Source organism: Gambusia affinis, linkage group LG10 (genome assembly GCF_019740435.1).
Source record: "Gambusia affinis linkage group LG10, SWU_Gaff_1.0, whole genome shotgun sequence".
In the NCBI taxonomy this organism is placed as follows: Eukaryota; Metazoa; Chordata; class Actinopteri; order Cyprinodontiformes; family Poeciliidae; genus Gambusia; species Gambusia affinis.
Genome location: NC_057877.1, coordinates 5,413,954 through 5,427,914, shown reverse-complemented (window position 1 = coordinate 5,427,914; position 13,961 = coordinate 5,413,954). Strand labels below are relative to the sequence as shown.

General features: G+C 38.3%; 1 protein-coding gene across 1 annotated transcript; it reads left to right on the top strand.

Annotated features, from left to right (window-relative positions):
• The first annotated feature begins 4,012 nt into the window (after positions 1 to 4,012).
• On the top strand, positions 4,013 to 13,598 carry tomm70a (translocase of outer mitochondrial membrane 70 homolog A (S. cerevisiae)). Its single transcript, XM_044129725.1, has 12 exons — positions 4,013 to 4,358; positions 6,492 to 6,665; positions 6,839 to 6,965; positions 7,053 to 7,162; positions 8,410 to 8,558; positions 8,962 to 9,169; positions 9,276 to 9,410; positions 10,361 to 10,468; positions 10,621 to 10,737; positions 11,584 to 11,681; positions 11,758 to 11,880; positions 11,961 to 13,598. The coding sequence occupies exons 1-12, from the start codon at positions 4,125 to 4,127 to the stop codon at positions 12,112 to 12,114; spliced, it is 1,737 nt and encodes a 578-aa protein (XP_043985660.1). The 5' UTR covers positions 4,013 to 4,124; the 3' UTR covers positions 12,115 to 13,598.
• The last annotated feature ends 363 nt before the right edge of the window (positions 13,599 to 13,961 follow it).

The window sequence follows — 13,961 nt, the reverse complement described above, 5'->3', positions numbered from 1 at the left end:
ACATGGTAGGCTTTTGTTGTGGTGAACCAGCTGTGGCTAAAAGAGAAAGGGGGAGGTTGTGAGCAGCGTGTACACAACCTTGATTGACGGTTCACAGATAATCTGTCTTATAGTTTACTGTCACAATATGGTGATAATTTTAACAAATATGTAAAAATAACAACTTTATTTGTACAAATTACATACTGTAGCTTTAAGTCACATAAAACAAAGTTATTTCTGCACTGTATATTTGATATTTCAAAAGAATCTACAATGAAAAGCTTAGGTTGTAATAATAGAAAAAAGATAAAACATAAACAAGACACTCATAAGCCTTTAGCTAGTAACAAAACTTTTCATTAAAAGAAAAATACCCCTGGTAGCTGCTATTTTAGCAAAAGATTAATCCAAAAAATGTTTTGATTTGGGAGCGAGGGATGTGTGTGTGTTGGGGGATAGACACACACACACAGCACACTTGTTTTTCAACAGGAAGAAATGAAACACTAAAAACTCCTTCCCTGCTTAACAGATAAAGCTTCAGTATCCTCAAGCCCACAGAAATTCCTAAAGTCTAAATGAAATGTGTATAGCTTTGACCAAAACGCAAAGTTGTATCTTTTCTACAGAGAGTATCCAGTTGATTTAACAACATCCAACGAGATTTATCCTCCCCTCTTGCCTGTGGGACGTGTCATTGTAGACCATTTTATCCAAAAATTACACACAAAAGCTTAAAAAAGGCCTGCAAAGCCTGAAGGGAAAACTCAAAGCAGCAATCAACAAACTGGAGAGAGAAAAAAAGTTTAAAAAAATAAAAAATAATGAAAGGTTTAAGCACATCCCAGACGTGTGTTTAACCCAGATGGTTAGATTATGCAGCCCTAAAACTAAAGTTCATGCTTTATAATGTGAGACTAGTAGTTCATCTGTTACATTTATCTTTTTTGATTGGGTGTTGCAGTTTTTCTGTCATTTCACTGAGTGTCTCTTAATATTTTACAGGTTTACATGAACTAATATCTAAATTTGTGTTGATTTATGACTAACTTCATCTTGAAAAGTACATCTGACAGCACACCAATGCTGTACTAAAATCTTAAATTGTTTTAATTTTTATGTTTATATGTGACTGATGAGAATTAGAAGCAGTCTGACTTCCTACTTCCAGTGAATGCCTTGTTATTCCAGGTTGAAACTGATAGTAGATCAATATGAGGAGGTGGAATTTCTTTTACTTTACTATGGGAGTGACATGATCTGCCTTGGAAAATCGGAGCTGCTCTTTTGAGTTCAATATTTTCAAAGCTAATATATCGAGGTTTGAAAATATACTCCGGTCAAAGTGCCTCTGAGCGGAGACCTCAAGCACACAAATCTAGACTCTCAGGGCCATAAGAGGATTGTTTTTTCCACATTGTCTCCATTTAGCAACATGAATCTTAGGGAGGAGGACTAGTCTGGGCAGGCAGGCTTACGAGACATGCTGGATGTCTTCAAAACTTCCACAAAGCCTGAAGATTACAGTCATCTGTTGTTATGTCAAAGATGGGAGTGAGTTAAGGTCAAACCGACAGTCAAAGGACTCTGCTACAAAACACCAGAAGATTACTAGGAGATTATCCAACATTCAAATCACATTTTAATGACTTTAAAGGCTCTTTAAATGTTTGGCATAGTAGATGCAGACGTAGATTCAAATCAATTTAAAGGCAAAACGAGGAAGAAGATGTTTATTTGTTAATAGATTTTATGAATGCTAAACTGAGAAATTCATAAAGAAAATGTACATCTTTGCTAGTTGGACTCTGACTCTGCATACGCATAAAGGCAACTTTATAAAATTAACAGACATCATAGGCTTCATGAACACAACATGCAAACACTTGCAAAAAGATTCTTACCCTGTAACCCTGATTTAATTTTTTTTTGCATTATGTAATGTTGCTGCATTTTCATTGGGAATTTATGATAAATTAAATGGAATAAAACATGGCTTCTACATTTTTTGAAATGTAGTTTCGATTTGCATCAATTTCTCTTTACTTGAATACCAGTACATAAAATCTGTACAACCACCTGCCTTCAGATGCCACCTGACTGAGCAAATAGAATCCATCCATCCATTTTATAATAAACTAATAATAAACATAAAACTTATAACTAATAATAAACAAACGCTGGGAGCACAGAGAAAAGTGAGCACATCATAAAGAGAGAAAAAACAGCGATAAAATCAGATATCAGAATGTGTAATATCTGATATATATTCTACCCCTCCCGACCCTGCTAAGGACAAGGGTGTTAGAAAATGGATGGATGGATGGATATCATATAATCTTTATGCTTTTTTTCCCCTTTTTCCTTTAAAGCAACAAGGTTTTATTGTGCTCCACACTTTACACATGTAACCAGATTACTGAGAACTTTACCTGGGTCACATAATGTGAAGAACCGTAACAAACTCACCTGACATTGAAAATGGATCAGAGCTGCTCTCTGTTTGAGAACAGACGGCCGTGGGCACATATTGAGTTTTTAGGCTCCTGTCGTCTCCTGACAGGCTGTCTAAACTCAGAAACTGGACTGATTTAAAGACAGCAACACCGCCATCTAGTGGCTTCAGTGAAACCGAACCTGTACACGCACTAAAGCAATACCAAACCTTGCCTGTATAAGACAGTTTTTGGTAGTAGAATATATTTTGTTTCACTTGACAACTTGATGTTTTCAATTTAATTAAAATTGAATAAAAATATGCAATAAAGTAAACTCGTTCGGAAATTACCAAAGGAGGTGTTACAAGTTGCTAAAAGGTGATGATGACGTTTCCGCTGGACCGCTGTCCCTGAAGTAAACACGGCCGCTTCACATAATCAAAACTATGAGGAAGAGGACAGAAATTCATGTGATTTAGGCTACACACAGTTTCAAGTTAATTTCAATGACCTAATTGTTTAAATATATGGCCATAAAAAGAACAGAAATTGTTTAAACACAGTTTAATATCACAGCTTCTTAACAAAGGCTAAAAGCAATTTCTTTTTGACAGATTTTCCCAGTTAGAAATACAACAATAGGTGGGATTTCCCTTATTTCAACTTATTCAGGATATCACAAAGAACCCATGATTCAACAAAAAACAAAAACAAAAACAAAAAAACAGACAAAGGGCAAAAATTATGTCTATAGAAGAGCTTCAAGGCATAAATCACTGCTGATCAATAAGAACACGGCCCATTTCAGATTTCTCCCAGAAAATTCTTGACGATCCCAAGACTAAAGTAACCAAACGTTTTAGAGGATGTCCCACTTACATTTGATAAAACTAACATTACATTTCAGACAGTCAAACCTGAAAGAGAATATCTGGCCATTAGTTCTTGACATAAGCTCCTAGGTAAATGCAACGAGAAAATAACTGAAAACACACCAAGAAGTCCGCCACTGAAAACAAATGCAGAATGAAAGTCTTGGAGTGTCCTTCTGAAAGGCCGACCCTAACTCTGAATGGCATAGCATAACTTTTCAAATCCTTCCAGTATGGCTGAATTAAAGCAATAGTGCAAAGAGGAGTGAACCAAATTACTTGAAAGCGAGTTGAAGTACTTTAAATTGCTCAGTTGTTTATAATATGAACATAACCCTTTTCAACGTTAGCCTATTTTTTAAAGTATTTTGTTCAATTGTAGTCCCCTATTGCCAGTTGAGCAATGACAGTTTCATCTAATTCCTGCTCTGTACGTGACGTTTAGCAATTGGCAATTTAACAATTAGCAGGTTGATTCCAGCTCCCTTTTATCCTGTCAATGTGCCCCTGGAAAACCCACTGAACTCCAAGTTCTGCATACATTCCGTTTACTCTCAGTGATTGCGTTGCCAAAAAACAGGGCGGAATAAAGCTCTTGTTCACTTTTTCTCGTGGACAGAAAATCTAATAAAAACAACAGTACGTCTGCCTGGAATAAATCTTTCTTAAAATACTGTTTTAAAAATCAGTAGCACCGTCTTGCCTGCTGGGGGCAGCATTACATTTTCCAACCTGCTGCGGTGCCATCAGCCAAAGAGAAGCACTCAGCGGTTTCCTCACGCTGTGTGCTGGTGGTAGCGGCTGGCTAACATTGCTAAGTACGGAGTGGATCATGGCTGCTTCAAAGCCAGTCGAGCCCCAGTCCGGGAGCGGGCTACCCCGCTGGCAGCTGGCACTGTTAGTCGGGACCCCCATTGTGCTCGGCGTCGGAGCGCTTTACCTGTGGAACCGTAACAAGACGAAGCAACCGAAGGGGACCGGGGAGCGGAAGACTCCAGAAGGCAGCGCCAGCCCCGTTCAGGGCCAAGACGGCGCGAGTCGAACCAACCGAGAGGAGGAGAACATGGTACTGTAGCCCAGAGAGGAGTCTTCTCGTCTCTGCGGGTTATCCCCACTCTCCTCACTTTAACATTGCTGCTGGCTCAGACAGTCGTCATTGTGTTCAAGTCCGGTCAAGGACACCTGACGGCAGAGCCGCTGTCAGTGACAGCAGGAAGGCAAGGCCAACAGCCAGTGGCTCGGTGCGATGGATTAACCTGCGCTAACTAACTGTCTGCCAAGCTAACCTTGTCTGTGTAGCTAGGTTAACTACTGTGACGGACGTATTAAACTAGTTACATCTAAAGCATCCATTGGTGATTAAATGTTTTTATTGCCTCATATATTAATCCAATCTAATGGAAAGTAACAAAAATATATCCTATGTTTAATCTTAGCTGTTTAATGTTGCACGAGTTCCATGCTAGCTGGCTAACACCGGGGTCAGAAAGTCAAGGTGGGCGGGAATGGCTGTCCAGTAAAGAGTAGCTTCACATTTAAGGAGGTATAAGCAGAACCTGTCATGTCCTACAGGACGCAGTGAGCTTGCCGGACAGTCTCATTTTTTCATTCAGTAAACCCAGACAACGTTTTAATGTAGAGGGACACCTGTCCCAGTAGGCTTGTGTGTGATCCCACCTGTTGTAAGGGGTTGTGAGGAAATATACATTTTCTATTCAGATTGTGCGCAGATTCGTCCTTTTTTATCACAATTATAGTGAGTTTTGTTGAAATGTGAACTGTTTTTGCAGCATGATTGTTGGTAACATGTTTCATTGTGTTGCTCACATATCGCCTATCTGTGCATCGTTCACATGAAGTCTTCTGTTCTGCTTGAGTTTAAAATAGTCTGCGGTCCAACCACACAGTGTGGACATCATTCTAACAGTTTCATTACTTTCACTTTTTATTCCACAGAACAGACTGTAGCTCATGCTGACATGGAGACAACAAGTAGACACAGACTTGGACATTTTTAGAGTAGAAATAAAGATAAAACCCCCGCCAAAGAATTAACCAATTGACTTTCAATTCCTGCTACTTTAAGAGACATTTGATTTACACTGCCTGTTTTTATAAACACCAATATTTCCATTTGAAAAACTGCAATAGAGGCCACCTTTTCATATTTGTTAGAAATCCTTTTGAGATGATTGTCTCCACTTTCGGAGGCACTTCTAGGTTGAATGTATACATTCACAGTCTAGACTGTGTTCAACTGAAAACGACCTTTCAACTTTGGGATGAAAGGTCCCTCCATTGTCTTTAGAGGACTAGTTAAATGTTTAACCGAAATTCACCGAGAGGGACAAAACCAGGACAGAGGCTCTTATTAGAGAGGTTTGAACAATGTTATCAAAAATGTAGCCTTTGTGCTATGGAAAGACGGTCGACCCTTTTCATACAAGGGGAAACCCAGGTGTTTGAGAAAATGGCCACTTATCAATTGATCGTTAGTTGATTGATAAGATCAATCAACTTTAGATTAAATCATTTATCAATAATTTGCATCCCTAGTCTTTATAACTGAGAAATAGTTCAGCATCAGTCGTCATGTATTATCAAGGATCTAGTTGATGCTTACAAACTCAAGAACTGGCAGAGTGAAGTTGGATTGATTCTTTTTCAGCTTGAACTACTTTGTTCCTATAAGAACATCAACAAAAGCTCTGTTTAGGTTTTAGGATGTGAGATAATGCAATACCTTGTGGGCTTTTTGGCTGCACGGTTTCACTGCTAAATTGAATCGTTTTTATGAAGTGGCCGGTTTGGTAATGGCTGGATTTTATTATACTAAAAGGTTTTGTGAGACTGACTGTGTGCAGTGATAGATTTTTGACCAAAAAGCATCTGATACTTCCTTTTCAAAGAATTTTTTAATCACATTTGTAAAAATGACCATAATACTACAAAATAAAGTTTGAAGCCCATCTTAGCCTTTCTGAGTGTAGCTCTCTCTAATGATTGGAAAATGACACAATGCTATTAAATATTTACTTGTTTATGTGTCAAAGTATTTTGTTTTAAATTGCCTGGGAAAAAAAAGTTAAACACACAAATTCATGCACCGCTTACTCTTGAAATCAAACTCCTCATGTTTTTGTTTAGTTTTTTTCCCCCCCTCTTAACTCTCGTTTACTTTGCCCATTTTTTCATTTAGAGCCCTCTGGACCGAGCCCAAGCTGCAAAGAATAAGGGCAACAAATACTTTAAGGCTGGCAAGTTCGACAAGGCGATCCAATGCTACACAGAGGCCATTGCTCTTTGCCCCAAAGAGCAGAAGTCGGATTTGTCAACGTTTTACCAGAACAGAGCAGCGGCTTACGAACAGCAGGTTGGCACCTTGATTGCCGCCATTTTTGTTTTAACCCAAAACAACATGGTGGAAAATGGTCTTCTTCAGACCGTAGGGGGTTGTAATCTGTTAGGTTCACGACCCTCTCCATCACGTTTGACTCTGCTTCCTGGAGTTTGGATGCGTTAAACGGGGTTACCCTGTCGTTTCAGCTGAAGTGGGCAGAAGTGGTCCTGGATTGCTCCCAGGCTGTGGAATTGAACCCGCGCTACATCAAGGCTCTGTTCAGGAGGGCCAAAGCTCTCGAGAAGCTGGACAACAAGAAGGAGTGCCTAGAAGGTAAGCTTGTTGTTGTTTCTTAGATTGGATGTCCTTCAGCAGTTTTGTGTAAATGTTTGACTCGACTCTCTCCCTCTTTGTGCCCAGACGTCACAGCTGTGTGTATTCTCGAGGCCTTCCAGAACCAGCAGAGCATGTTGCTCGCCGACAAAGTGCTCAAACAGCTGGGAAAAGAGAAGGCCAAAGAAAAATACAAGGTGTTGGTTTAGTTTGAGTCATGTATGAAAGTTGTGTTTTTTAAAATGTGTTTATTTAAGGTGTGTCCCAATGACAACATTTTAAAATAATAGATATCTGAATTCTGTATTTGTGTGCTGTGGGGGTCTGCAACTGAGGTTCTTAAAGGTGCTTAAATTTAAATGAGGTGTTTTCAAGGTTTGGAAAGTGCTTGATATTCAGACTGCACAGTTTTGTAGTAAAGTAAACAATCTAATGCTTGATTTAAAAGCCTAAATTCGGAAAATGTTATTTACAGTAGAAACCAGATTATTTTATACATCTAATTTAAAAAAAATAATAATAAAATTGTCATGGTCTGAAGCAAAATCAAACTGAACTTTGTTTTACATAAGTGAGAATAACCTAAATTATTTCTATTTAAATACCAGAAAACATAGTAAGAACATTTCTAGAGATTTTATTTGTAACTTTCCTTGCATGTTGTGTTTTAACATTTAATTAGCGCAGCAAGGTCTTCAGCCTTAACATGATTTGTTTGGATTGTTTCAGTTTAATGAACATTCATCATTCCCATTTCCCCATTTAATACATAAAACATTCTGAAAATTTCTGAATTTGTTTGTCAAGTTAGTGTTTTGTTCTCGGACCAGTAAGGTGTGTGTGTGTGTGTGAGACACTTCCAAACAATTTTTAAAAACACACTTTGGTTTCCCTGTTAGGTTTCTACCACAAGATATTATTAATGTCTGTAATAAATGATATCTTGTGATAGTGAATTGAAACGGTCTTCTTTATTTGATTTGTTTTAATTCTATCTCTGAAGTTTGGTGCTGCAAAAATTTGAAAAATGTTTAAATTTTAATGTGGGTACAGTTTCGGATCCCTGCTGAACTGTGCCCTCTGAACCTTTTAGCTGCCAACTTTTCAAAATTTCACCAGGCTGTGTTGAAAGAGAGACTTATTATGAGCCTGTTCCTGTATGGAGACTCTGTGTTATGCAACTTGCTCTGTCTGAATTGCGTGCAGTCAAACAGCACATGCTCAGAAAAACAAGTTGTTAGATTTTGAATTCAAGGAACTGCTTTCAGTTTTCGTTGCTGACAAATAACCAGAAGGCCAAAGAAAAATCATATAAACCAAAGTGGTATTTTCTCGTTGTAAGAGAGTGAGATCTGTCTTTCAGAAACTTGAGGTTGGATCTGCAGAAACAAAAATAAACAGGTTGACTCTGGTATCTTATTGTATTTTATTTTTCTCTCTGCAGAATCGTGAGCCCATGATGCCTTCCCCTCAGTTCATCAAGTCCTATTTTAGCTCGTTCACTGATGACATCATCTCCCAGCCGCAGCAGAAGGGTGAGAAGAAAGATGAAGATAAGGATAAGGAGGGGGAAGCCGCCGAAATCACTGGAAGGTCAGAATATTCAGTACATATCAGTTTCATTCATAAAATCTCTGGGACGGGGGGTTTGTTTGTTTTTTACTAACCTCAGAGGATGTTGTTACAAAACAGCGTGCTGAAATGTTCTAAAGAAATAATTGATTGACAAAACATAAACAAAATGTCAAAAATACTTTTGGTTCTTTTAGTGTAATTTTGTTGTGAAAATTCACTGAAATTATTCTCTGATAAAATTAAAAGCTGCACTTTTTTATTATATCTACCTTCTAAAAGCATTAGTTGGTTCTATAAAGTTTTTAAAAGGCATCGTGAAAGGTCCAAAGGGCTCCAGAATGCAAACGAGTTGATTGGATTGCTACATGTTAGTTATACTGGAGCTTTATTTAGATTTTGTTTCTCATCCATTGTTTTTCAGCTCTGGATACTTGAAGGCGAAGCAGTACATGGACGAGGAGAACTACGACAAAATCATCAGTGAATGCACCAAGGAGATCGAGTCAGGGGGCCGCTACACGGCAGAGGCCCTGCTGCTGAGGGCCACCTTCTACCTGCTGATCGGAAACGCTACGGCCGCCCAGCCTGACTTGGACCAGGTCATCAACATGCAGGAGGCTAATGTGAAGGTACACACTGTTGGTGTTTCAGTCAGAAATGTTTAGCAGCAATAAACACTCAGAGTGCATGTTGGAGAAGCTAAATGTTGGAACCCGCCTTTCATCGCTCCCGCAGCTACGAGCGAACGCTTTGATAAAGCGTGGAAGCATGTACATGCAGCAGCAGCAGCCTCTGCAGTCTACGCAAGATTTCAACATGGCCGCCGATATCGACTCCCGCAACCCAGATGTGTATCACCACAGGGGTCAGGTAGGAAGGAGTCAAGTCGCCACCTTTCTTTTTCTCCCTCCCATTTTACTGTTTAGTTTATCATCTAAACTGTATGCCACATTTTTAGCTGAGAGGGTGGTCTGTTAAGTGTATTAATTACTTTCCCTTTGAATTAATAGTTTAAGACTATGAGGTTGGATATATGCAACGATAAAAACAGTCTTTATATCCCCTGAACCTCCTTTTAATTTTTGTCACAACGTCAAACCTGAAAAAACTTCATTTGGATTTTGGTAGACCAATGCAACAATTGTGAGGTTTATAGAACCATTTGCCTTCAGAAGTCAGTTAGGAAATATATATATAAAAAAATAAAGTATTTAAATAATAAGGTGACTTCTGCAGGCAACCAGTTGTGCTGACTTTTTTTTTTAGGGTATCATAATAAAGGAGGCTGGAAGTGTTTTGAATCCTCTATATTCTTTAACTTTGTGTTGATCGGTTACATACAATGACACTAAAACATACTGACTTTTGGTTCGAATGGGAAAATGTTTAAGTGGGTATGACTACTGTGAATTTAAATAGGTCAGTTTCTTTGTTTAATGTTGTGGAAATAACATTTGGTTCAAGCACATCAGGAATGTTATAGAATCAGAACTCCTGGTAACATATCAGAGAATGTTCACATCATCTAACGTCCCTCTGGGTTTCAGGGTTCTTCACAGTAAAATCCTTTTTTCATCCCTTTAATGGGGGATGGGTGAGAAAAAAAACTGACTATTTCAAGCAATAGGGATCCTCTGAGTTACTGTTGAAGGAAGTGCATGATATAAGCTCTGCAAAACTAAATCAAAGCAGCTTCACTTTCTACCGCTTTGCCTTCAATCTACAAAAGGTGTTTGATGTACTGTTATCACGAAATCTGAGGATGTGATTTTGGAGTTTCTTCAATATTTTGCTAACAAGACCCACGTCTTTCCTCTCAGCTGAAGATCCTGCTGGACCAGGTGGACGAAGCAGTGGGAGACTTTGACGAGTGCATCTGTCTCAGGCCCGATTCTGCTCTGGCTCAGGCACAAAAGTGCTTCGCCCTTGTGAGTAATCACCGAAAATGAACCCGGGCGCATCTTTTGCATGATGCCATTTTTAATTATTTAAACAGAGATTTTAGATTTTCCTTTTTCTTTTTTTTTTGTATCTGCTGTATTTTAATGCTATTTGTGAATTCTTCTCTTGTGTTCCTCAGTACAGACAGGCTTATACTGGAAACAACCCATCGCAGGTACAGACGGCCATGGATGGCTTTGAGGATGTGATCCGCAGGTTTCCAAAATGTGCTGAGGGCTACGCTCTTTATGCTCAGGTAGGATTGTTTTATTCTTTTGGGAGCTAACTTCAGAAAAGTAGTCTGGCAATCATAATCTAGCAAAACTGACCAAATTAAATTCTATTTTGAAAAAAAGCTATAGTTAAAAAGGTTTTCCTGCAACTTGACCAAGTCTAGACTCGTCATGATAATTAACTTTTCTGCACGACAAATTCCCCCCAGTAATTATTGTGATAAACTGTAATATTGATAATGGCATAGTAATGCAGGTTTGGTTATTGGTTTGTCAAAGACTAATAGATGTTTTTGAGCAATTTACACTGAAAGTGGAAGATATTTAAAATATCCAAAATAAAACGCACCAAACAATAAATAATAATTAAAAAAACACACACACAACCAAAGCCATAAAATAGATTATATCTGCGTAAACAAAATTTCCATTCAAAACTGAGTCATCAGAATGGAAATTATCAAGCTCATTTTAATTTATCATGAGATTAATTGACTAATTGCAAAGTTTCCCCTAGAAAACTTGCTAAGCGTGGTGGCTGGGTCCTTGGGCAGTCATTCATCCAGCAGCCAGTCGTCTTTTTGACTTAAAAATGCTTAAAGTTGACAGGAAATAAGAAATAGTGATATTTTCAAATATCGTTTGATATTTGAAAATATCACTATTTCTTTCAATATTGAAAGATTGAAGATTCACACCTGAGCACCAACTATAAAGTCTTAAAAATGCAAATATTTTAAAAAGACTTGGATAAATAAGCAATGCTTAGCCTGGTGGGGGCACAAGTAAAGCCTAGTGGCCCGCCAGGCTTGTACTGCACTGAGGGAAAGCCTGAATTGTGACAGACTTACTGACTTTGTTCTTTTCAGGCTTTAACTGACCAGCAGCAGTTTGGAAAAGCTGATCAAATGTACGACAAGTGTATCGAACTGGAACCAGACAATGCTACGACATATGTTCACAAAGGGTGGGCATGTTTTCTTTATTTTATGTTTGCAATAGATTTTTGAGATTCTTTAAGTAATTGTTAAATGTATGCTCAGTTTGCTACAGCTCCAGTGGAAACAAGACCTCGACTTGGGTCTGGAGCTCATTAGCAAGGCAATTGAGATCGACAACAAATGCGACTTTGCCTATGAAACTATGGGAACCATTGAAGTTCAAAGGTAAGTGTAAAACAAAAGAAATAATAATCTGAGATTTGTTCTATAAACGTTTGCAGTAACTGGAGCTTTTATCTTTTCAGGGGCAACCTGGACAAGGCAATAGAGATGTTCAACAAAGCCATCAACCTGGCTAAATCAGAAATGGAGATGTCCCATTTGTACTCATTATGCGACGCGGCGTACGCTCAGACTGAAGTGGCTCGGAAGTATGGCCTCAAACCCCCCACGCTGTAACGTCTCCGCCAATTCATCGTTAAGTCTTGGCTGCAGAACCCAACTGTGTTACCGTTTCAAATAGAACCTGATCTGTGGGAAGAGAGAGAGAGAGAAAAATATACTGGATATTCTAATGAAAAGAAGGAACCCTGAGTACGATTGTGCGTTGTTGTTGTTTTTTTTCCACATTTAAAAGGGTTTGTCGGGATAGGAAAAGAGAATTTCTATTTCTGTCTCTGCTAGTCTCGGTGTTGGGAACGTGGTTTGACCATCGCAGTCCTTTGCTGACGCCTAACTCGGCCCAATGTAATGGTGAAATATTTTCATTACTCAGCGTAGAGGGGGGAAAAACACACGAATGTTCATGTAATTATTTTATGTTCTAAGTAATACACAGAAATGTGCCGTTTTGTTGAACCAATTACTGACTTTATGGCTTTTGTAACATTTGCGTCTACAGGAAATACTGTGAGTTCTATGAGGTTCTAAAGGACTGTTCACTTGGCAATTCATCCTGATCTGAAGGGTTTTTCTCAGCTGCTTCCATTTTGTAACATAGACCTTCAGTTCTGAATGCGAGATAATTATAATCAGTCGTGAAATGTCTGTATTTGCAATGCTGGAATCGATCCCATGGGTACTGGGCCTAAAAGAAGTCTATCTAGTCATTTTTTAATAAGTTTGCCTGTTTATTATTTTTTAGTATATAAACTTTGTGCAGCATGCTCACTTTATAAATGTAAATGCAATGCTCAAGCTGTCTTGAACACTATAAAAAAAAATCTTAAAATCTGTGGTTTGGGCAAAACCCCTCTGATCAGACAAACTTAGCCATCTGTGTGTGTGTGTGTGTGTTTTTTTTTATTTTATTTTTAAATGGCCTCTAGTCTCTGGAGATATCATCTGGAATATGTCTTTCGTTTTCTAGCTCATAACCAAACAGAGATTAATCTTTTTTTATTGTGGTTATTTTTCTGTTTCTGATTGATTCCAACACTTTGTCCAAGTTCGTAAGACGTTGTTCTGCTACCTTTCCTCCCCTCTTATTTTCTAAAAGTATTTTCACGCTGACCTTATGGGTCCCCATTTAGGCTGCCTACATGGAGCCCTATTTAGGCTGCCTACATGGGTCCCAGACGGCCTCTGGATCTAAGAGGCTTCTTCTCATCAAATGGCTTCCCAGCATGACTTATTTTTTATTAAAGTGTTGAATCTGACATGCACAGAGTTCTCAGTTTTTACCGAGCCAACCGGGACCCCCTCCACTTCTGAACGGCTCCCAAAGCAGTATGGCAGAGTTTTAGCACATTGATTATATTAAAGAATCAGAACCACTGCTGCTGCTGTGTGGTGACTCCTCAAGGTCAAAAACAGGATTGAACTGTAATTTTCTCTTTTTTTTTTAAATGTAAAGTTATGGATGTTTGATAGAAAAACTTCATCAATGTTCATGGTGACCAAAGTGGAATGAGTCCTAATAAAGTCATAGTTCTTGGAATGAATTTTACCTCTAAAAGGTTTCTTCGTTTAAACTGACTTCTTGTTTTTGTAGTTCTCTGAAACTTTTCTAGCATAATTCAAAGTTTGTTTTGGGACATATTAGGATTTTTTTTCTTTTGTTCTAATCTAGTACTGGAATTAAGATGCAAATTGAGTTCTGGTGTGATGTTAGCACAGTGTTTGTTATTTTTTTAATATTGCTCACCTATCTCTATATTGTCTTGGTAATATTGCTTTATGCCATCCAGATTATTTTCTCGTTATTAAAATCTAAAAGGGATTAAAGTGGTCAGACTAGCATACCTGCTGATTTAAAGTAAACATCATGACCTTTCTAGTTTCTTGACTTCTTATATAGATGTCAA

What these genes read in the sequence shown, in the direction of transcription:
- tomm70a (XM_044129725.1), top strand. Translation starts at nt 4,125, where the DNA reads ATGGCTGCTTCAAAGCCAGTCGAGCCCCAGTCCGGGAGCGGGCTACCC. An exon ending in GCCGCCGAAATCACTGGAAG is followed by an intron (nt 8,559 to 8,961) that starts GTCAGAATATTC and finishes ATTGTTTTTCAG; the next exon opens with CTCTGGATACTTGAAGGCGA. An exon ending in TGTATCACCACAGGGGTCAG is followed by an intron (nt 9,411 to 10,360) that starts GTAGGAAGGAGT and finishes CTTTCCTCTCAG; the next exon opens with CTGAAGATCCTGCTGGACCA.